This window comes from Neovison vison, chromosome 6, assembly GCF_020171115.1.
Source record: "Neovison vison isolate M4711 chromosome 6, ASM_NN_V1, whole genome shotgun sequence".
NCBI classification, from domain to species: domain Eukaryota; kingdom Metazoa; phylum Chordata; class Mammalia; order Carnivora; family Mustelidae; genus Neogale; species Neogale vison.
In genome coordinates, this window is record NC_058096.1 from 122,635,577 (window position 1) to 122,658,139 (window position 22,563).

The 22,563-nt window shown below is 36.9% G+C and overlaps 1 protein-coding gene across 4 annotated transcripts in view; it reads right to left on the reverse strand.

Moving 5' to 3' along the window:
* The window catches only part of SLC15A2 (solute carrier family 15 member 2), a 43,389-nt gene extending 26,538 nt beyond the window's left edge, over positions 1-16,851 (reverse strand). For 2 of the 4 annotated variants that reach the window (XM_044252238.1, XM_044252236.1), the window contains exons 1-8: positions 16,805-16,851; positions 15,124-15,298; positions 13,226-13,313; positions 12,519-12,660; positions 7,289-7,381; positions 6,081-6,180; positions 4,175-4,265; positions 3,799-3,876 (exon numbers count right to left, since the gene is read on the reverse strand). In XM_044252238.1, coding sequence (XP_044108173.1) covers positions 3,799-3,876; positions 4,175-4,265; positions 6,081-6,180; positions 7,289-7,381; positions 12,519-12,660; positions 13,226-13,313; positions 15,124-15,261 — 730 coding nt within the window. In that variant the 5' untranslated portion in view covers positions 15,262-15,298; positions 16,805-16,851. The remainder of the gene's footprint in view (positions 1-3,798; positions 3,877-4,174; positions 4,266-6,080; positions 6,181-7,288; positions 7,382-12,518; positions 12,661-13,225; positions 13,314-15,123; positions 15,299-16,804) is intronic. The other 2 variants (XM_044252237.1, XM_044252239.1) reach the window with 2 other exon arrangements.
* Positions 16,852-22,563: the final 5,712 nt, after the last annotated feature.

Below are 22,563 nucleotides of genomic sequence, written 5' to 3' on the forward strand. Positions count from 1 at the left end.
TAAATTACCAGCATTAGTTGATATTATTTTTATAATTATAGAATAGTAAATATTATTTTTTCAAATTTATTAACTAACATCAGCAGGAAGACTATCTTAGTATGATCCCAGATGTACGTCCCTCCTTAATGGATTTCCCAACTCCAGCAAGATGTCCCTCGAGTAGATCTTCTACCAAAGATGTCTTGTCAGTGACAAGTAAGACCTTCCAGTATCTTTGCACATCAGAATGCCTGAATCCTCTTACTTTTCCTTACCTTAACTTTCTAAATTCTCTATTCCACTCATATTCACATCACCACGTTTTCTTTATTCATCCTCTCAGTGTCTCCAAAACTTCTCCAAATAGCACCTTTTACCTACCACAGTCTTCTTATTGCTGACAGAAAAGAAATTGTTTAAAGAAAGGATGCCAATCTTGGGAGACAAGTGGGCAGATAAAGAGGTATCTAGACAAGAGGAAGATTTTGGAGAGGAAATATGTTGGCCCTAAAACTAAGAATGACCTGGAAATCTCAATAGTGGAAGGGATAGTGGAAGTGGTAAAAGGAAGGCCAGGTGATGAACTGGATAAGACCACCCTTAAATGTCAAGGCCACTCAACTAAAGAAGAGGAATGGGAACCTTAGGTTTCCCTACTAGTTCTTCCTTGCTGTAGAGGATATTGCTCCCTACTTCACAAAGAAAACAGAAGCTGTCAAATGGAAATTGTCTCAACTTCCTGACACCAAATCTATTAAATCCTGTATCCACACCTATCCTCTCCTCCCTCCAGTTAGCTGAAGGCAATGTTCTCCCTCTGCACAAAGGTAATTCTGCCATTTGTGCTTTTATACTGATTATACTGTCTCTTCCTTGCATCTTCAACCTCTTTCTCTACTGGAGTCTTCCCAGTAATATTCAAACATGTCTGCCATCCTCTCTTGACTCCATGTCACATTCAGCTATACATACCATTTTCCCTTTCTCACCTCTTAGTCACTTCCTATTCTACTCTAATCAGTCTTGAATCTTCACCAATCTACCGTAACTGACATTCTCCGAATCAATGACCTTCTTATTGCTCTATTCAATGGGCATTTTTCTCCCTGATCTTACTTTCTGACTCAGTAACATTTGTTACTCTGAACAATTCCCTTAGAACGACCAATTTGGCCATTCCTTCTTTGTCTCGTTTGTGGGCTTTTCCCCTTTGCCTATCTTTTCTTTTTAGTAGGCTCAATGCTCAGCGTGGAGCCCAACATGGGGCCTGACCTCATGACCCTGAGATAAAGACCTGAGCTGAGATCAAGGGTTGGATGCTTAACTGACTAAGCCACCCAGGCACCCCCTTCTTTACATATCTTTTTAATGCTGGTATTCCTCAGGGTTCTATTCTAGCCCTCTTTTTACTTTCATTATATTTTAGTTATTTCATCTATTTTCATGGCTTAATTGCTTTCCATATACTAATAGCTCCAGATCTTTATCTACAGCCCAAACATTTATTCTGAGCTTGAAGCCTGTATTTCCAAATAACTGTCTGATAACTCCAATTAGATGTTTTAAAGACATCTAATATGTAACATGTCCAAAACTAAATTCATTAGGACGATGAGCCCACTATTTACCTAGTTGTTCAAGTCAGAATGCTACATTCAATGTTGACTTATTTTCTCAATCACATCACTTATCCAATCATATCAAGTTTTTTCAACTCTAAGGGCTGGGACTAGTCTGAGCTGAGTGAGGCACTCATCCTGAGCACAAAATTTTAAAGAATGCTAAAAATTCGGTAATCAGGATAAATAATACCCTTGCCTCACCCTTAACCCATCCTTTCTCTACATTAGAGAGATACCAATGAAAAATAAAAATCTAACAATCAGCCCTCTGTTCAGAATCCTTTTGTAGCTCCCTACTCCAGCTAAAGTTCTAATTCGTTTATGACTTAAAAGTCCCTTCATTATCTGATTTCTGTCATTTTCTGCTTTTTATCTTTCTCATTTATACCTGGGGCAACCCGAATTCCTTTAAGGCCTTCAGATATGTCATAATTATTGTCTCACCTCCTTGATTTACATATATCCGTCATCTTTGATTAATTGCTGCTAATACTTTAGATCTCACCTCAGATACCACTTCTCTCTCTCTCTCTCTCTCTCTCTCTTTAAAAGATTTACTTATTTATTTGACAGAGAGATAGAGAGAGAGCACAAGTAGGCAGAGTGGCAGGCAGAGGAAGAGGGAGAAGCAGTCTTCCCACTGAGCAGGGAACCTAAGCTGGGCTCCATTCTAGGACCCCAGGATCATGACCCAAGCTGAAGGCAGCCACTTAACTGACTGAGCCACCCAGGCGCACCTAGGCAAAACTTTTCTGATCTTCACTGTTTTAGTCAGACATCTCCTCTATGTACTCCCATAGCTTTCTCTGTACTTCCCCAGTTGTGACATTGATCATACGATATTGTAAATTCCTTTTTACTATGTCTCTTTTTTCCTGCTGGACTATGTAAGTTTTTTTACTATGTGGCTCTCTAATTCACCAATGTGACCCAATAGCTAGCACAGGATTTGACACATGAAATGTTCATTAAATAAATGTGTGTTTATCAATGAATGAAAAACATAGATAAATAAGTTAAATTATTGTGAAATGCCAGAGTATTATTATTTATTGGTACCCAGAAAACTGAAGCAACTAATAATGACATCTAACACTTATTTAACATTTCATAATTTACATAAGTACAAAATTTCATAATTTACATAAGTACAAAACCAGAACAATATTTGGAAAAGTGTTCAGCTTCAATGGAAGGAGACATGGAATGTATTAACACAGCTCTCCTGGAATAACACATAAACTAACTTGGAATTGGAATTAGAATCTGACTGTTACTATTAACCACCTTCTGATAGAAAATAGTCAGGACTGAGCATTGAATCTCTGGTTTCTTTCTTCCTCTATTGAGTTCTTTATGTATTTGAACTGGATACGTTCCAGGGGGCTGTCACCCAAAGTTTCAGAGAGAGAACAGGTTTCCAGGTCAATGATTAAGAACAATCACGTCCAAGTTTCCCCTTAAACTATGAAAACTAAACAACACACACATCCTCTCTCCTCTTCCATTACTGTGTTGTCACTGGTAAACAGAACATACTTGATCTAAGCTGCATTGGTTTCCACTTACTTATCCAACTCCCCTTATTCTCTTTGATTGAGAGAAAACTCCTTGGGAGCACTGAAGAGCAGGGCAACAAAACAGCTAAACCTAGATGCTACTTTAGAAGAATTAAAAATGTCTTCCAATTACCAGATAAATAACTGTCAAATGAAGTAAGCTAGTTTGAGAGAAAGGATTAATTATCTTCCTTGCTTCCTTACATATTTTAGTGTAGAGCAGTGGATCTCAGCCTTGACTACACATTAGAATCACTTAGATATTTTAAAAAAATTATAGATACCTAGGCCCCATCCTGCAGAGATACTGACTTAATTGCTTCCATATGGAGCCGAGGGATCAGTCTAGGAAAGGTCTTAGACTTACCTTTTTTTAAAGGTATAACGTTGAGTATGTTTTTCTTTGCTTGTTTCTTTTTTCTCTTTTCTTTCCCACTCTTTTCCTTCCCCTTCCTTCTTTCCTTCCTTTGGTTTCTGATTTCATTCAGTTAATTTATCTCCAATGTCTAGAGAAAATTCCTACAATAACACTTACCTAATAGGGTTATGGTGAGGATTGAAATAATGGCTTAGATGATGTTTTTAATGTAACAGGCATCAGTGGTTATTAATCTCCCCTGTCCCAGTACACTTACCAAGAGCTATCACCATAAGTAATCCTGGAACTCCAAAAGCCAATGCATAGCAGTCTTCCCCAAAACACTGCACATCTCCTAAAAACAAAATCAAAAACAACCACCAAAAAACCACTAACCCTGAATCTTGGGTCTTTAATGTTTGATATTCTATTCTGCAAGCTCAGGTTTGTAAAATCATAGATAGAGCCATCTTCTTTCCTTCCAACACCTAGTTCATAATCCTTCTTTTGGGCCAGACAAATCAAGATATTAAAAAATTGTCTCGGTTTTTAAGTCCTTGTAAAAGGAAAGGATGGTCATCAGGAAGCCTTGAAAAGGTTTTTGACTGGACAAAGGAAACCCTTAGACAAGGGCCCTCAGAAAAGATACTAACCTCTCAGCATGGGTGTGATAAATGTAGAAATCAGGCTTCCTGCATTGATGGAGAGGTAGAAGACAGAGAAGTATCTAGTCCGTTCCTCTGCCTGAAAACAAAACGAAACAAAACAAAACACAGGACAAATCATCAGTGCAATGTACCTCCTAGCTCCGGATCCACCCTATGTTCAGACTAAGCTGGAGGTACATACAAAGAAATAGATTCAGACATCGCCTCCATGATATCTGAAAATAATATTAGATATTTTAACAAATAACCCAAACATTTACCCATCTTTCAAACCCCAGTACCAACATCTTGAACATTCTTATATCCCTACTAGGCAAAATGGTCATCTTACACACTAAGTCGCTTATGCCCTATACGTGTTTATTCTAATATTAATTTCTTTGCATTAAATATCTATTTCTTTCCAGCAGGCTAAGAGTTCCTTTAGAGCAGAAATCATATCTTACTCATTTCTGAAATCCCTACTACCCAGCACAGCACCTGACATATATTATACTCCACATGTTTATTGACTGAATTAATTAAGTGAATGACTGACTGAGTTAAATAGTAAACATTGTAGAATGTGTAGTAGAAATAGCACTAGAACACAGAACAGTGGATTAAACTGTGGATTAAGTAAGATTACGTGGATTAAGTAAGGTAGCTCACTTATGGGAATTCTACCAGAAAGTAGAAAAGGAAACCTTGGGTTTAAAAGTGGTTGGTGGAAACTTGGAGTGGGGTTTGTCTTATTATTGAGATATCTTTGTGGAGCAGTTACCAAATGAAGCAACTTTAAGATAAAGCTGCTAATGCTTTATTCATTTGTCTCATTCTGGCACCACAGGTCTTTTCCTGACACAACAGCATAATCTGTCCTTCCTTATTTACTATTCACAGGGTCTTTGCTTCCTCCTCTTGTCCCCTTTTCAACCTATTCCACTCACCTATTTGTACAGTTCATTGTGCATAGAATCCCAAAGGCTGCCAAAGGTTGGTATTTCTCCAAAGTCAGCAAGCAATTATGATCTATGGTACCCCAGACAGATAAAGAATATAAAATAATAACTCAGATGGCCTGAAGGGTAGGAGAAACACAAGAAGCAGGGCACAGAGAAAGAACAGAGAGAGAAAAACCAGGAACATGAGAAATAGCTACAGATGAGGAAATAATACATGAAGACAGGCAAAAAAGAAAACTGAGAGCAAAGGAGAGGAAGCCAGAAATGTCGCCTACTCAAGAACAGACTCTTTTCCTTGCTTACTTGTCACAGCTTCCTCATATGGGCCCATTTTTAGCTTATTCGTACTGCTCCCCACCCCCAATTAATAGGGGGAGAGTATGTATGAAAGAGGGAATGATATCCAGACAAGTTCATCTATAAAATCTCATTCTGTTTTATTCTGAATGATCATTTTCCCCTTTCACAGAATCTCAGCCAGAGATGCTTAAATCATCTCTACACTGCTCATCACCCCTCATTCTCGAAGCACCTACCAAGTTTCTTTTGAAACACCTCAAGTGAGGATAAGCTCACTACTTCAAACTCTATTTGAAGTTTTTCCTTCCATTGAACAAAAAACTTCTTTTAGCTTTCACCTACTAGTTCTGGTTTAATTACTGACAGCTTTACAATATCTAGATAGCTATAATATTCTCTTTAATTTGTATCTTATACAGGCTGAATTCTCCAATTCCTTCAACCTTTCTTTATAAGATGTGTTTTAGTCCATTCACCACCTTTGTTACTTTCCTTTGCATGTTTCTCTTTATAAATGACCAGTACCCAGCACTGAACAGAACTCCAGACCTGTGGATTACGTTAATCTTAGCAAATAGCTACCTTCCAGGTACATTTTTAATGTCTTCTCTACATTCTTGAAATTACAGAAATAACAGGATTCTTACATGCTTTTCTTCAAACTGGTCTCCACCAAAAGCTGCCACACAGGGTTTAATACCTCCTGTCCCCAAAGCTATGAGACTCAGGCCAACCAATGATAGGACTCTGTAATGGAGAGGGAAGGATACTAACCATACTGATGCTAAACACAACTGCAGAAATGAGATATAGATATCAGGAGAAAAAAATGTGCATAATGTCAAAGACCCCCCTTCATATTTCTTCACATTTCTGTGGGCACTTTCCATCTTCCTTCACTCCTCAAAGAAACCCAGGGACACTTAACAATCCTTATGACTGTTGAGCCTCTGCCAGAAAGTATACATTGCATGGGAAAGTTTTGTACCTGATAGTCCATTTACCTTTTGTGTGTAATAGGGAGAAGCAGATAATGAAGGACCAAAGTTAAATCACTGCTTCTCAATCATGTCTTAATTTAAGGGATAAACCAATAGAAGAACCTTACAACCACCTATCACACATACCCTTACTAACTAGAAAGCAAAATGGCAAAATTCATTATAATTAATAGAAAAATTGTCATTCATTTTTGACGGGCACTGACAAGGAGGCATCTAATATTTATTAAAATTGAAAATTCTTAACTCATTGGATAAATACTGTGTAGCCCCATTATAAACATGAATATATATGATCTATATCTTGAACAACTGTAATCCTCTCTATTTACCAAATTAACTATCAGAATGTACCAAATGCCTCTGGCAAAATAAACATCAATAACTTAAGAGGGACAGAGCAACTGGAATATATGGAGCCACACATAAATGGAAATAATCCAACTTTGAATAGGACTTTTACAATGTGTTACAGGGAAATATTATGTACCTTTTTAAATGCTAGCAAAGTACAGATGCATGGGTTGGTGAATAGGTGAGAAAATATGAGGGACATGAGGTTTTAATAATTGTCTTCAAGCATACGATGAGTTTTTATGAAAAGGATACTAGTCAGGCATTCTGTAAGTCTCCAAGTGTTTCAAAAAAGCAAATGAGGACAGATAAAATAGGAAAGAGTTCAACTGGTGATAAAACACTTTTTTTTTTCAACCACTTTGGTAATAAAACAACAGGTTAGAAAATAAAGGGACGTCTCTGGTAAGGAAATAGAAAATCACCTGTAATGAATGTGTGAGACATTTACCTGTCTAAAAGAAGGACAGTGGTTCAGTTTATTTCATGATTCTACTCACGTGTGTACCATTTGTCCCCCTATTATTGGTAAGGCACCCAAGGACTTGACCACATGACCAAGCACATACACCAAGGAGAGATAGATGATTGTCCTGTTGAGAGAGTTAAATCAGTCAGTCTATAAACAGTTAAGAAATGGGCAGAAGACATGAGTAGACACTTTTCCAAAGAAGACATCCAGACATATGAAAAGATGGTCAACATCACTTATCATTAGGGAAATACAAATCAAAACCACAATGATATACCACCTCACACCTGTCAGAATGGCTAAAATTATCAACACAAGCAACAACAAGTGCTGGTGAGGATGTGGGAACCCTCTTACACTGTTAGTGGGAATGAAAACTGGTGCAGTTACTCTGGAGAACAGTATGGAGGTTCCTAAAAAAGTTAAAAATAGAATGATCCTATGATCCAGCAATTGCACCACTAGGTATTTACTCAAAGGATAAAAAAAAATACAGATTCAAAGGGGTTAGCAATATCAACAATAGCCAAACTATGGAGAGAACCCAAATGTCCATCAGCTGATGTACAGAAAAAGAAGATGTGGTATGTGTTATATAATAGAATATTACTCAACCATCAAAAAGAATGAAATCTTGTAATTTGCAGTGAGTTGGATGGGGGTGAGAGTGTATTATGCTAAGCGAAATAAATCAAAGAGAGACAAATACCATATGATTTCACTCCTGTGTGGAATTTAAGAAACAAAACAGATGAACATATGGGAGGGGGGTAAAAGGAGAGAGGGAAAAAAACCACAAGAGACTCAAATGGATAAAGAAGATGTGGTATATATACACAATGGAATACTATGCAGCCATCAAAAGAAACGAAATCTTGCCATTTGCGACAACATGGATGGAACTAGAGCGTATCATGCTTAGCAAAATAAGTCAAGTGGAGAAAGACAATTATCATATGATCTCCCTGATATGAGGAAGTGGTGATGCAACATGGGGGCTTAAGTGGGTAGGAGAAGAATCCATGAAACAAGATGGGATAGGGAGGGAGACAAACCATAAGTGACTCTTGATCTCACGAAACAAACTGTGGGTTGCTGGGGGGAGGGGGGTTGGGAGAAGGGGGATAGGGTTATGGACATTGGGGAGGGTATGTGCTTTTGGGTAAATTGGAAGGGGAGGTGAACCATGAGAGACTATGGACTCTGAAAAACAATCTGAGGGGTTTGAAGTGGCGGGGGGTGGGAGGTTGGGGTACCAGGTGGTGGGTATTATAGAGGGCACGGCTTACATGGAGCACTGGGTGTGGTGAAAAAATAATGAATACTGTTTTTCTGAAAATAAATAAGTTGGAAAAAAAAAAGAAAACAAACTGAGGGTTGATGGAGGGATGTGGGTGGGAAATAGGTTAGAGGGGTCATGAGTATTGAAGAGGGTACTTGTGATGAGCACTGGATGTTGTATGTAATTGATGAATCACTGAATTCTACTCCTGAACCCAATACTACATTTTATGTCAACTAACTAAAATTTAAATAAAAATTTAAAAAAGAAGAATTGAGAAGCTTGAGTAACAGTCTCAGAGTTCATACTGTTCTCAGTGCTAGGATAAATGGTACAGGAGGAGGAAGGAGTGGAGCAGGAAAGAACTGCCTGAGAAATGTACATAGAAATAGTAATGGTGAATGAACTCTTTACCTTTGTGGTGTTAGAGGTAATGGACTTTCCCTTCAAGCTCCTTTCTTATATGTGACCTGTCCTTTCCCCTCACTCACCGTACATACAAACAGAGCATCCACAGGATGGATCTGCAGCAAGTGATTTTTTTTTTTTAAACTAGGAGAACCAGGACAACAGGATACTTTGACCCGTGGTGTTTTTACCAAAGAATGTCTTTGGCTCTAGAAATCAATAGGAGTCAAGAAAAACTCCAGGTAAACAGGAAAAAAGGGACGGCTAACACAAAGAACTTTCTTTAAACCCAATCACTGGCATATACAGAAAGATAAAGGGCTCTCAGTTTCAGCTTGGCCACTTGAACACTTGGGTTAATTGTAATCCCCACCACAGTTACCTCAGGTTCAAGTTACCAAGGGTAACAAGGACTCAGGGACTATGAATAGACTGCCCAGTGATAAAGATCATGCAGTTGGTAGGGACTTCTTGTTGTGTTATTTTTTCCAAGAAATCTGAATGACAATAGGAAGTGGAACAGTGAGGAATTCCAGAAAGAAGGTATGTAGAGATTTACACACTGAAATATGGCACACCATGCAATATATTACTTATATGCGTTACTATACCAGCATTCTCTTTGTACATAAGTAGAATGTTAGTACTAGAAGGAACCTTGGAAATTATAGAGTTTACATCTGTGATTTTAAAGCGTTATATGCTGGAATATAAAGAATGAAATGAAGGTATCAGAAAGAGGCTAGAGATGCCAGCAATCTCAGGTTGTGGATTTCTCATTCTAAATGCCTAATCTCTCTAGGGTGGCTTTCCAGGGAAGGGACCTTAGGGGGTTCATAACGGCAAGTAAGGTATAAGAGATTGGGTTACTAATCCATAGCATTAATTGCCCACGGCAATTAACATCAGAGGGAGGGGGCAGGCTTTCTCAAAAGGCCTTGTAGCCTCTTCTAGAGGAAGTTTTCTTTGTTGGAATAAAAAGAATAGGTAGAAAGGGAATAAAAAGGGACTGAAAAGACCCACTATTATGAACCCAAAAGAGATGATCTCTGCTGGATAGTTAAAGAGAAAAAACAAAAGGAGTGTGAGCTGATGTAATATAATAGAGTCTGTGCAGGGAGATCAGAGCAATATCAGACTGTTTGGACTAAATGAATGAAAAAAGTATAAATGGTTTAGAAAGAAAATAAGCAACCTTTTAGGCAGAAGGCTCAGGGAATTAGTCTAGGATATGAAGACTATACGAGAGGAAGCTCATGGCAGGAAACTTTAACAAAAAGAGAAAGAAGTCAAAATAGATTTGGGCATTCTGCATTTGGAAAGGGGTCACTGAAATCCTAGCCATAGGAAACAGAACTTTTCTGGAGAGACTTGACCAATCTTCCATCTATAAATGAGGAAGGTAAAATTCAGAGAGGTCAAAGAACATTCCTAAAGTGACATTCTTGGAGTGCCTGAATGTCCAGGTCGGTTGAATGTCTGACTCTTGATTTTGGCTCAGGTCATGATATTGGAGTTGAGGGATTGATCCCTTTGACAGGTCCATGCTGAATGTGGAATCTGCTTAGGGATTCTCTCTCTCTTCTCCTTCTGCCTCTCCTTGCTCTCATGCTCACTTTTGCTCTCTCTTTCTCTTTCTTAAAAAGGAAAAAAAATAAGTGACATTCTAATCAATATTAGGGTTAGGTCTAGAATTTCTATGTCTTACTTAGAGCCCAGTGTTTCTTTAGTTTTACTATATACAGGTTAATGTGGAAAAGAGGAAGAAGTTTTAGGTTTTATTTCACCACCAAAGCCATTATTAATTAGAGCTTAGGAACTGAGAAGGAATATGTGTAGTGACGGCAGAGAAAGAGACCTAGCATGAAGAAGTTCAGCTCTGATGAGACAAAAAAGATAGGAGACAGAAAGGACATGATCTAGACCTACTCAGAGAAAGAGTAAGGAGAAGTGTAGAGATGATATCCAAAAGCATATTTGGCAGTAAACAAATTTAAGAGAGTGATTGTAAGCCTGAACTGATAGGCATGGGTCACAGGGCATAAAAACCACACTAGGGACTATGACTAAAAATGTTTGGCTCTCTGTAAAAGCAACTTGACATAAAAAAATAGTGTTCTAACATGCAGTTAAGCCTCTCAGTAGATGTTTATAGACATCATGCAAAGCCATATCTGTGCTTTAAATTTAGAGGAAGTAATTTTAAAAATAGCCCAGTGAGGGGTATTAAAGAGGGCATGTATTGCATGGAGCACTGGGTGTTAGAAACAAACAATGAATCATGGAACAGTAATTCAAATCTAATGATGTACTGTATGGTGACTAACATAACATAATAAAAAATAAATGAAAGTACTATGTCATGTTTGAGAGTCTTTTATTCTGTCAGTATTTATTTATTGAATAAAGACCATGGTTTATACTTTTTATTTTGCATATAGTGTCAACCTCCTATCTGGAGGGACTTGGTGACCAATACTACATAAGCAGCAAACATAAATCTTAAACATCTTCCTACCATCCTTCTCTTAAGTCAAGAAACTGTGTTTACTACCATGCTATGGTTGCAGCTATCTATTAAATGCTGATTAAACACTTTATGATTCCCTAGAACACCACATCCACAAATTATCCTGAAAAAATATTCCATGGTCAAATAAGTTTGGGAATCACTACATACCATAACCTTTTCTTGGAGACTGTACAGTATTTATTACCATGTTAAAGGCTATAAGAAGTCTTGCAGTAAAAAAACCCCAAAAAAACAAAAAACAAAAAAAACTTTTTAACTTAGTTTAACCTAGCATTTTCCAAACTTATTGGACCATGAGAACTTTATCTTTCTTTATTACACTCATTGTATCCTATCAACCAATTTCCAAAAAATGCACTTTGAGAAATATTAATTAAAACAAATCCATAGATGATAAGACTATGGAAAATAACTTGGTGATGGATAGCCAAGATCCATCTCTAACCTATGAGGATAATGTTATAGGAGACAACAAAAACATTATCCCATGAATGTCTCTTATTGCTATTTTCAGAGGCTTAAAAGATGCAGAACTGAATAGACCATTAGTCTAACTCATGAAAATATTTATTATATTCTTAAGAAGGAAACCACAGAGATAAGGGAAAAGAAACAGTAAAACAGTTGAGAAGAGGGACTCATAAGAATATACTAAAGATGATTCAGCCAGAGAAGAGATGGACAGTATATGAAATAACTACATTGAGGTCTCTAAAATTATAAATTTTCAGCTGGGTAGCAATCTTTATTGTCCCTAAGATCAGAACAAGAATTGGTCTTAAACTACAGAATGGAAGATTAAAATTAGATTGAGGGAAAATAAAATAAAAAAATTCCTGACTAGAAAGAAGGTAAACAATTAGAAAAACTGACAATGAAGAGAAATAGTCTTTCTGTGTTGTCAGTCTTAGAGAGATGCTTATTTGTCATGAATGACCTAACTATCTTCTTGACTTATAACCAAGAGGCTATAAGTGACAAAATCTCAGCACAATTAGGCTGTGACGTGGTGATGTGATCTCCCATTTTCCTTACTTGAATTTTCCCAGCCATGAGTCAGCAATGGCTGCTCCCAGGATGGGAGTGAAATAACAGAGGCTGCTGAAGGCATGGTATATAGATGTGGAGGTGTCCTCGCTCCAGTGCAGGAAATACAGGAAATACAGGGTCAGCACAGCTGAGGTTGAAAAGGGAAAACAAAACAAGATAAATGCATTAAAGTGATTTATGGAGAAGTACATTTTATCTCTGGTCTCTGAAGGTGATCTCGACCTTCAACTCTCTTATTGGTGAAGTGACTGAGGGGTGACTGCCAGGTAGTAGAAGCAAGAGCCATGGCAACTGTGGGTGTGGGGCTATGCTTAGTGTACAATTGCAATATCACTCCCTTCAGTCCATGCACTTACATAGCAGCATTTAAGCCATTTGCAAAGATCATATGGTGCTTCCAATGTCCCTACCTTCTCCCTCCCAACAATGTAGTTCATAGACCTGAGAAACAGATATGAAAATGGAAGTTGCCATACTTTTATTCTTACAGACTGTGTTCTGGTTTCTTGGCTTGTATGAGTTGCTAGGTGAAATCCCATGAGGTATTTATTGGCAGTGTTGGCTAAAGGGAAAGACCAATTTGGATAAAGGCAGAAAGTGTGGAAAAGAGAAATAAGGGCATAAAGAAGACCAGGTTGCTCCAAATATGAGGATGAGTGGAGAAAAAGAAAGATCTTGGGACACAAAATTACCTTTCATGCCATAATAGGAAAAGCGCTCACAGAATTCATTCACCACAATGAAGGCAATGCTCAGTGGATAGTTGGAGCCACAGATTTTCTATGAAACAAAAAGACAATGGTTCAAGCATGAACTTCCCCCCTCCACCATTTAAATCAGTAGATTGTTCTATAACAGAAAAATATGTTTATTTTAAATCACTGTGATAGGTAAAGTGAAGCAATGGCTCCTACTCTTCATGAAACAGCTATTATCACAGTGAAAGAGCTGCAGTGCTGATAGTAGTTATTTGGAATATTACTTCACTTCTCATTCATTTAACATGAAAGTACTCAGACATTCCTTGATCTCAGGCACCAGGACCTCCTTATCTTCCTACAACTCTTTACTGAAAAGCCTGGGGTTCTGAGCAGGAGAATAATCATACTTATTTCTAAGAAGAAAACAAAGAATTAGACTGCGGAGCACTTGACGCCCAAGCAGTTACATTTAGAGGTCAATAACTTCCTTAGCTGCACTGTTCAAACTAACCTCTTTTGTCCCCACCTGCCATATTCATCAAGCCAGGAGGAATCTTGACAATATGATGGCTTCCCATTCAGAGCCTGCAGGAGCCAGGCTCAGAGCCCAACCTAAAGGAATCTGATTGATCACCTTAAACTTGGGCAGAGAGTTCTTAAATCTTCTAACATTAAATGTTCATTCTTCCTGTGAAAGACATTCTATAACACTTTCTTGTTAATCCTATTAGACATTAAAAGAACTATGCTATTACATGTACCATATCAGTCAGTATAAAGGGAATGCCATGTTTATTTCAAATCCCTACCTATTTTGATAGCCCAACTAACATGAGAGGGGATGGAGATAACTGTACTTGGGACAGTCAAATCTCATCGTGAAATTTTTATCACCTCTTATTTCATAAGAAATACATGCATCTTTTTAAACAGACTTAAATTGTTTAGGACCAAAAGATTATAATTAACTAAATAAATAAAGTCATAAGTTAATGATTTTATTTTTTACTCATATGGATAGATATGAAGAACCCTCCTAAATATTAATATATGTTAATATATTAACTTACTTGAAAGACACAATAAACTAGCTTCTTACCTTCCCAGCTCACATCTTGAGAATTATGCAACCTGGAGTTTAGTTAATACACTTTACCAGCTATGTACTATTGGTTTTGGCTGTGTTAATCTACTGACCCTGGGCATGCCACTGTACCTGTCTTTATGTTCAATACTCTTATTCCAAAGAAATGAGAAAACTACCACCTCTTGGCCCATAGGGAGAACTCCATAAATATTGGCTATTATTCCTATACCCTCTCCACTTTTAAGATTTTGATATAAAGATTTAATGAGATGATAGATTTGGAAGCGTTTAACAAGTATGTAATACAAACATCATTATTCTTTGATTCTCTGTCCTGTCTTCCAATGTAAACTGGCACACATCATAAAAGAGATTGGATCTATTCCAAAACTTTCCTTGGTGTCTGGCATAAGATTCTGAATACAGGGGGGAGCTAAGGGCTGAGTTTTTATATTGGTTTAGAAAGAACAATCACACACAGTTCTCCAGGCAAGAATGCTTGCCAAGTTTCCCTGGATATTCAAATTGCTTCTTTTTTCACCCCAGAGAAACTCAGAATATGCAATGAGATACAGCAAAGTCCTGGAACCCAACTGAAGAACTCCTAACTACCTCTTCCTGCTGCTTCTTCTCCTAAGTAAAGGAAACTTCTGTTTAAATTTGGTTTTCAGGTTAATTCTAAGTCCAAGTGAGAATAGTTTTTAATACCCTAATACAGCTCAGCCTGACAGTCCAGAGGCCAAGTAGAACCAAAAGAGCAATTCTGTTCCTGTCAGAAGGAGACTGGAATTTGGGGACTCACCGGAGTTGGTTTCTTTGGAAGGCTGAGAAGTCGAGGTGGTACCTCTTCAGTGGAGACAGGTGAAAAAAGAGTTTCCTTGGACTCATTTTTCTGGAAAGGATTCATAGCTGGTTTCTTACTCTCACTCTCCTCAAGCATTTGGCTTCGGTAGGCAGTTGGGACAGCTGCCAGCCTACTGTAAAAACGGGCACTGGGAGTGGACTAGCTTTAACCCTCTGTGTCAGCTTTTAGCAGCTGCCTGACCCAAAGCAAAGCACAAAGCTATAGGAAAAGAAAGGGTTAGGTCTCAGAGACTAGTCAGAATAATGATTAAGTAAAAGGTTAAGCATGAGGAAGTAAGAGTAACATATCACAAGATGGAGCAAGACACTGTTGGAGAATTACAGAAGAGTACAAAATAGCTGAGAATACAACGCCTCAAGTATAGATTTAAAAACTGATTTCAGGAAAAAATCCTGATTTCAGAGTCACAGGAGCTGCCATTTATTGAACATCTATTATGGCCAACAAAAATGTATATATAGTGCATACATATTTATATATATATATATATACATATATATATATATATCTCATATCTACCTATCTACATTCTAATTCTTAGCACAATCCCCATTTTATAGGAACTAATATCTTAAGAGGTTGAGCAATTTGTCTAAAGTTATGTGGCCAGCAAGTGGCAAGTCTGGAATTTTAACTGCGGATTGATGGGAGATTTGTATCTGTAATGCCTATGGTCATTATTCAGGAATGGAGGGTATGCAGACGGGAATGTAGGAATATAGAAGAATTGAAATGCATCGAAGAGGGAAAGTCATCACAAAATTGAATGTGCAAAGATAGAATAGATGTTGATTTTGGTTTTCAACATAATAAAGTTCAAATAGAAATAGTCTATAAACAGTTAAAGAGGTGGAGCTAAAGAAAATGAGAAAAAAGGTTTGAAGATGTACATTTGAGAATCATTCTTATTTGCTAAATTCATTCCTTGTGTTTTCATCACTTCAAGATGAATTCATAATTTAATTGATAAATAAAATTCAATTTGAGCAAAAATTATAAACTACTTTCTTTTTTAGAAAAATATTTTATTTATTGAGAGAGACAGACAGAGAGAGAGAGAGAGAGAGAGAGAGAGTATGCATGCACATGAGTGGGGCGTGGAGGGGCCAAGGGAGAGGAAATCTCAAGATTTCCTGCTGAGCACGGAGCCCTATGCAGGGCTCTATCCCATAACCCTGAGATCATGACCTGAGCCAAAATCAAGAGTTGAATGCTTAACTGGTGGAGCCACCCATGAACTAGTTACTTTCTAGATACTATCACAAACATAATTTTCATTAATACTTAGTCGATGAACTCCCAAATTACTCTAGAATATAATATTTAGCCTTTATCAGAGGAGGAATAAAAATGGGTATTATGATGATAGATACATTTAATACAGTAAGTTGATAGAAAAGAAGAACAAGAGTATGATGCCTTTCCGGTTGTCAGTGAAAAGAAAAATGAAAACAAATGCCAGAGAGCTATAAGAAAAATGAGGGTTAAACCAACAAGAAGATCATAAAACAGGAGAATTATTTTATTTGAGAATATGCGAGAGAACCTATAAATTTATGCCTTGAAAAATTCTTAAACTACTTAACTTGTTGATGAATAAGACCAGAACAAACTTTACCTCAGACTTTGACCTTGTCTTCTCACTCCTCATCGCCCCTCTCTTCTGCCAACCTTTAACCAAAGAACAGTCCAGCTTCATTTTTGACTGTGGCATTAATGATTAAGCTGTAGTTATTCTTTCCAAAGGTATTATTCCTTCTGACTTAGTGTGGTTATAACTTTAAATGCAAAACAAATAAATAGTCATGATTTACTAATCAAATTAACCTCAAGATGCCTTGAAGATCTAATTATATCAATGGTTCCCCCTGCTCTGGCCTATACTTCTAGAATACCATTTGACCTGGCAGAGCACCTGTAGATACAGTGCACCTGTAGAGGCATTGCACCAATTCCTTTGCACTCAAAGGTACCCCTAATACCAAACTTTAGAGTATTGGCATTGGTTCATTTGTACTCTTTTAGATGAAATTCTTGTTTTGATTATGGCAGTATAATGCTAGCATTCATAGAATCAAATAATATCAGAGATGGAGGGAATCTTAATCTTGTCCTATGTAAACTAAACTTCCCTGATGGTGAGAGTGATATAGGGTAATTCACTCACATATATATATATATATATATATATATGTATATATATATATAAATTCATATATATGTTTTTATGTATTCCAGAACAATTCATATATATATATATATATACACATACACATATATGTATGAATGTAGGCATATGTACACACACATGTGTACATACACATATACACACACAGATTTGCAGGACTTTTTCTTGAAAATAACTTATTCAATAGATTTAAGTAGGGATCCAAGAACCTCTGTTTTTAAGAAGCTCCTCTAGTGATTCTTATGACAGGAATTTAGGGAGCACTGGTTTGAAATCCCTCTGCTAGTCTAGCTTACAAAATACTACAGGAGAGCTCAAAGTTCAGAAGGGGCAGAGCAAAAACTAGAACTCTAACCTGACATGGCCTATTCTAGAGATCTATCATACACCAAGATGTCTCTTACATGCTATCATTTTTGCTAAGTTGAAATCAGATAGAAGAATAAAAGGGAAGAAATCAAAGAGAAAAGCAACTCCTGGACAGAAATGAGCACAAACTCTTCAGAGACAAAAGGGGTAATAAAAGTGGAAGAATCTAAAATATCAGTAATAAGAGTAAGAAATATTTATGGCCTCAGTGAGTGTATCAGCAGATTGATACTTTACACTCATATTCAGAAAGGAGACTAAGGCTCTAAAATGATAGATACTAATATAGTCAGAGGAAGAGAAATAAGAAATTAAAAGAAAACATGTTTAATAAGGTATATGAATATAGAATAAGCACACAAGGGGCACCTGGGTAGCTCAGTCAGTTAAGCATCTGCCTTTGGCTCAGGTCATGATCCCAGAGTCCTGGAATCAAGCCCTGTATCGCGCTCCCTGCTCAGTGGGGAGTCTATTTCTCCTTCTCCCACTGCCCCTCCACCCGCTTGTGCTCTCTCTCTCAAATAAATATATACAATCTTAAAAAAAAAAAAGGAATCAGCATGCAAAAATAAGTTGTACTTAAATATGACCAAAAACAAAAAGAAAACGGAATTTTAAAAGTGATACCGGCTATAATTGCATAAAAATACCTAGGAATAAGTCTAATAAAAAATAGCCAAGACTTCAACATTAAAACTATAAAATATTATTGAAAGTAATTAAAGATCTAAATAAATGAAGAGACATACCATGCTCATGATTTAGAAATTTTGTATTATAAAGTTGTAAATCTTCTAAATCAACCTGTTGTTTTAATACAAACTCCTAGTAGGTTTTGTGAGTGTAGAAAATGATAAGATGATTTTTAAAATTCATATGGGGATGCATAAGCCAAGAATAGCAAAGGCAATCTTGAAGAACAATAGTGAATGACTACTCAGTATAAGACTTATTATAAAATATTGTAATTAGGGGCGCCTGGGTGGCTCAGTGGGTTAAGCCTCTGCCTTCGGCTCAGGTCATGATCTCAGGATCCTGGGATGGAGTCCCACATTGGGCTCTCTGCTCAGCAGGGAGCCTGCTTCCTCCTCTCTCTCTCTCTCTACCTACCTCTCTGCCTACTTGTGATCTCTGTCAAATAAATAAATAAAATCTTTAAAAAAATTATTGTAGTTATAACAGAGTGGAATCAACACAATAGGCAACAAATGGAACAAAAAAGACTTTAGAAAAAAAAAAAAAGACTTTAGAGACATACACACTGCCGAGGTATCATTAATGGCAAAGTTGACTCGGTAGTGCAGTGGGGGAAATAATGGTGCTTTCAATAAATAAACACCATCTGTATATCCACATGGAAAAAATAATTTTGGCCCTTATCTTATACCATATGTAAAAAATAATTCTATATAGATTGTGATCTGTTTTTTAAAGCAAATTTTTTTAAAAAATATTTTATTTATTTATTTGACAGATAGATCACAAGTAGGCAGAGAGGCAGGCAGAGAGAGGAAGGGAAGCAGGCTCCCTGCTGAGCAGAGAACCCGATGCGGGGCTCGATCCCAGAACCCTGGGACCATGACCTGAGCCGAAAGCAGAGGCTTTAACCCACTGAGCCACCCAGGTGCCCCAAGCAAATTTTTTTTTTTTAAGATTTTAGTTACTTATTTGACAGACAGAGGTCACAAGTAGGCAGAGAGGCAGGCAGAGAGAGAGAGAGAGGAGGAAGCAGGCTCCCTGCTGAGCAGAGAGCCCGATGTAGGACTTGATCCCAGGATCCTGAGATTGTGACCTGAGCCAAAGGCAGAGGCTTTAAGCCACTGAGCCACCCAGGCACCCCTGTAATCTGTTTTTTTAAAAATAAAGCTTTTAGAGAAAAACATCTTTATGTTCCCTGTACAGACATATTCTAAGATTTTTCAAATAAGACATAAAATATGATTACCATAAAAGAAAAACAATTGATATTTTGGACTACATTGGATATTGGATTTTGGATTATAAAATTATTATAAATTTATAATAATACAAAATTAAGAACTTTTGTTCACCAAAATACATGTTAAGAGTGAAAAGACAACTTACAGAATGGGAGAAAATATTCATATATCTGTCAAAGGCTTTGTGTCCAGACTACATAAATAACTCCAAAAAATCAGTACCAAAAAGATGCATGTCCAGGTTGTTTAGTTTCCTATTATAAATGACACTATCATAATAACTTTGTATATAAGTCAAATATATCTGATGGATAAATACCTAGAAGTGAGATTGCTAAGACAAAGTATGTCTTTATAATTTGTAGAACTGCTTATTTATTTCCTTTGCTCATTTTCTTAGTGAGTTGTTTCTTCCCTTCTTGTAAGTTTATAAAATCTATATTATTATTATTATTATTTTGGTATTTAAAGAGATTTCCAAAGGAATCCTGTTTTATTCAATTTGGGAGAAATAAGAATAAAAAATTCAATGATACACAGGATTTGATGTCCTACCAAAAAAAATATAATGAACAAAAAGAATTGGCTAACATTTCAAATTGCAAATTTGGGTGGTAAGGAGAATATAATATCAATGGAAAAAATAGCATATTTAATATAATGTAAAACCGGTCGAACATTCTCTTGTTACACCTGTAGGACAATAGGTCTTATGGTCATTCCCTAGCTTTATATCAAACACTTGCTTTTAGATACATGTTTCAATGGCCAGAAAAGTTCTATCAACTTCACTTAAGTTCCTGTGTTCTAGGGCCACCAATATTCCCAGATTTTCCTTAAAGTTTATCTATTATATTTGCACAGCAAAGAAAACCATCAATGAAATTAAAAAGCAACCTTGTGAGTGGGGAAGATATTAGCAAATGATATGTCCAACAAGGAATTAATATCCAAAATACATAAAGAACTCATACAACTCAACAACAAAATCTAATAATACAATTTTAAAAAATGGGTAGAAAATATGAATATTTTGGGGCATCTGGGTGGCTCAGTCAGTTAAAGCTTCTGCCTTCGGCTCAGGTCATGATCTCAGGGTCCTGGTATCGAGCCCCACATCAGGACCTCTGCTCAGCAGGGAGTATGCTTCCTCCTCTCTCTAAAATCTATATTATTGATATTAACGCTGTCATTGTCTGCATTGCAAATATTGTTTTCTATTGACCTTGTATTTGGACTATTAAAATTAAATATAACTTAATATACACAAATCTTAAGTGTAAAACTCCATTTTTTTTGTATTTGTGTAACATATAACCATCACCCAGATAAGATTTTTAAAAAATGTATTTCTAGTACCTCTGTGCTGAAAGTTCTTCAGAGAATAATACTTGCTGCTTCCCTCTGTCTCCTAAACTGTCCTCCCCCAAGGTAATCACTTTTCTGACTTCTATCACCACAGATTTGTTTTGTTTTGAATTTCATATAAATGGAACAATACTATTTATATTCCTTGTGTTTGATTTTTTTTGCTCAACACCATGTCTGTAAGACTCAATCATTTTGTTGTCTGTAACAAGATTTCTTTTTCCCGTTGTTCAGTAGCATTCACTATTCTAATATGACACAATTTATTTCCCCATTCTTTTGCTGATGGACATTTGGGTTGTTTCCAGTTTTAGGGTTTTTTATTGTCAACTTGGTTTAAGCTAGGAACTGTTTCTAAGAATCATCTTCTCTGGTTGGGTCTAGGCCAGAAAAACTTGAGTGAGATTTAAAAGTGGAAGTGAAGCAGTATGTATTACTTGGAGCAGTCAAAGACTGGGCAGAGGTAATGGTTAAACACCTTGAACCACAAAGGCTTTGTCTTTTGCTGATGGAACTGTGTGTGTAGGGGAGTGAGTTCAGAGTTCAGGCTATTTCCAAGTCTTCCCAGATTTTACTTTTTATCAGGCCCTTTCTCCCTGCACACAAGCACATAGCTCCAGGGTTAGTTAGTTAGGAATGTATGAATAACTTGAGGGCATCTCTGATCCCTGCTGTGCATATGCACAGCCTTAGTTAAAATGTCATCTCCCCAGTAAGGATGGCAACCTCGGGCTGTTAGGGCTAAGCTCTTGCCTCTTCTCCACTGGCCAGCATCTGAGAGGTCACTTCCATGTAAAATGTTGCAGGGCATGAATGTCACCTACTCTTACAAATTGAGTGAGACTCCTTCATGAAGGTAGGGTAGGAGAGCTATCAACCTTTCTAGAACACACTTTTTATGATATTTTTTCCATTCTTGAGTTCTTAATTTTGACTCATCTCTTACTAAACTGGAAATTACTGAAGTAATTATTACAGGCATGGTATGTGAAAGATATAATTCCTTAATTCTGACATGTCTAAGAATGTCTTCTTACCAAACTATGGATGACTGTTAACGTATACACTATAGGTCACACTCATATCCTTGTGCAAATGCAGCTTTCCTAACTTTAGTGCTTTAGTGCAGTGTTATGCAATGATTCAAACCCATTGATTTTTGTTCCTTTGTAGCCAACTTACTTTTCCCACTTGCAAGCATATATCATTTTCATTTTCATCAAACCATTCAGAACAGGCAAAATAAAATGATATTGTGCTTATGTCAACTAACCTTATTATAGTAATCATTTCATAATAATTATGTGGATCAAATTATCACACTGTACATCTTAAATTTATACAGTGTCATATGTCAATTACATTTCAATAAAGTTGGGGAAAAAGATAATTGCTTGGCATCATGCCAGGATCATCAGATGATTCTGGCAGAGAACCTCATGTCTGGTAATCTGTCTCATCCATAGCTCCCTGCATTTCAGTGTCTGAAAAAACATCAAATGAGGAGGTACA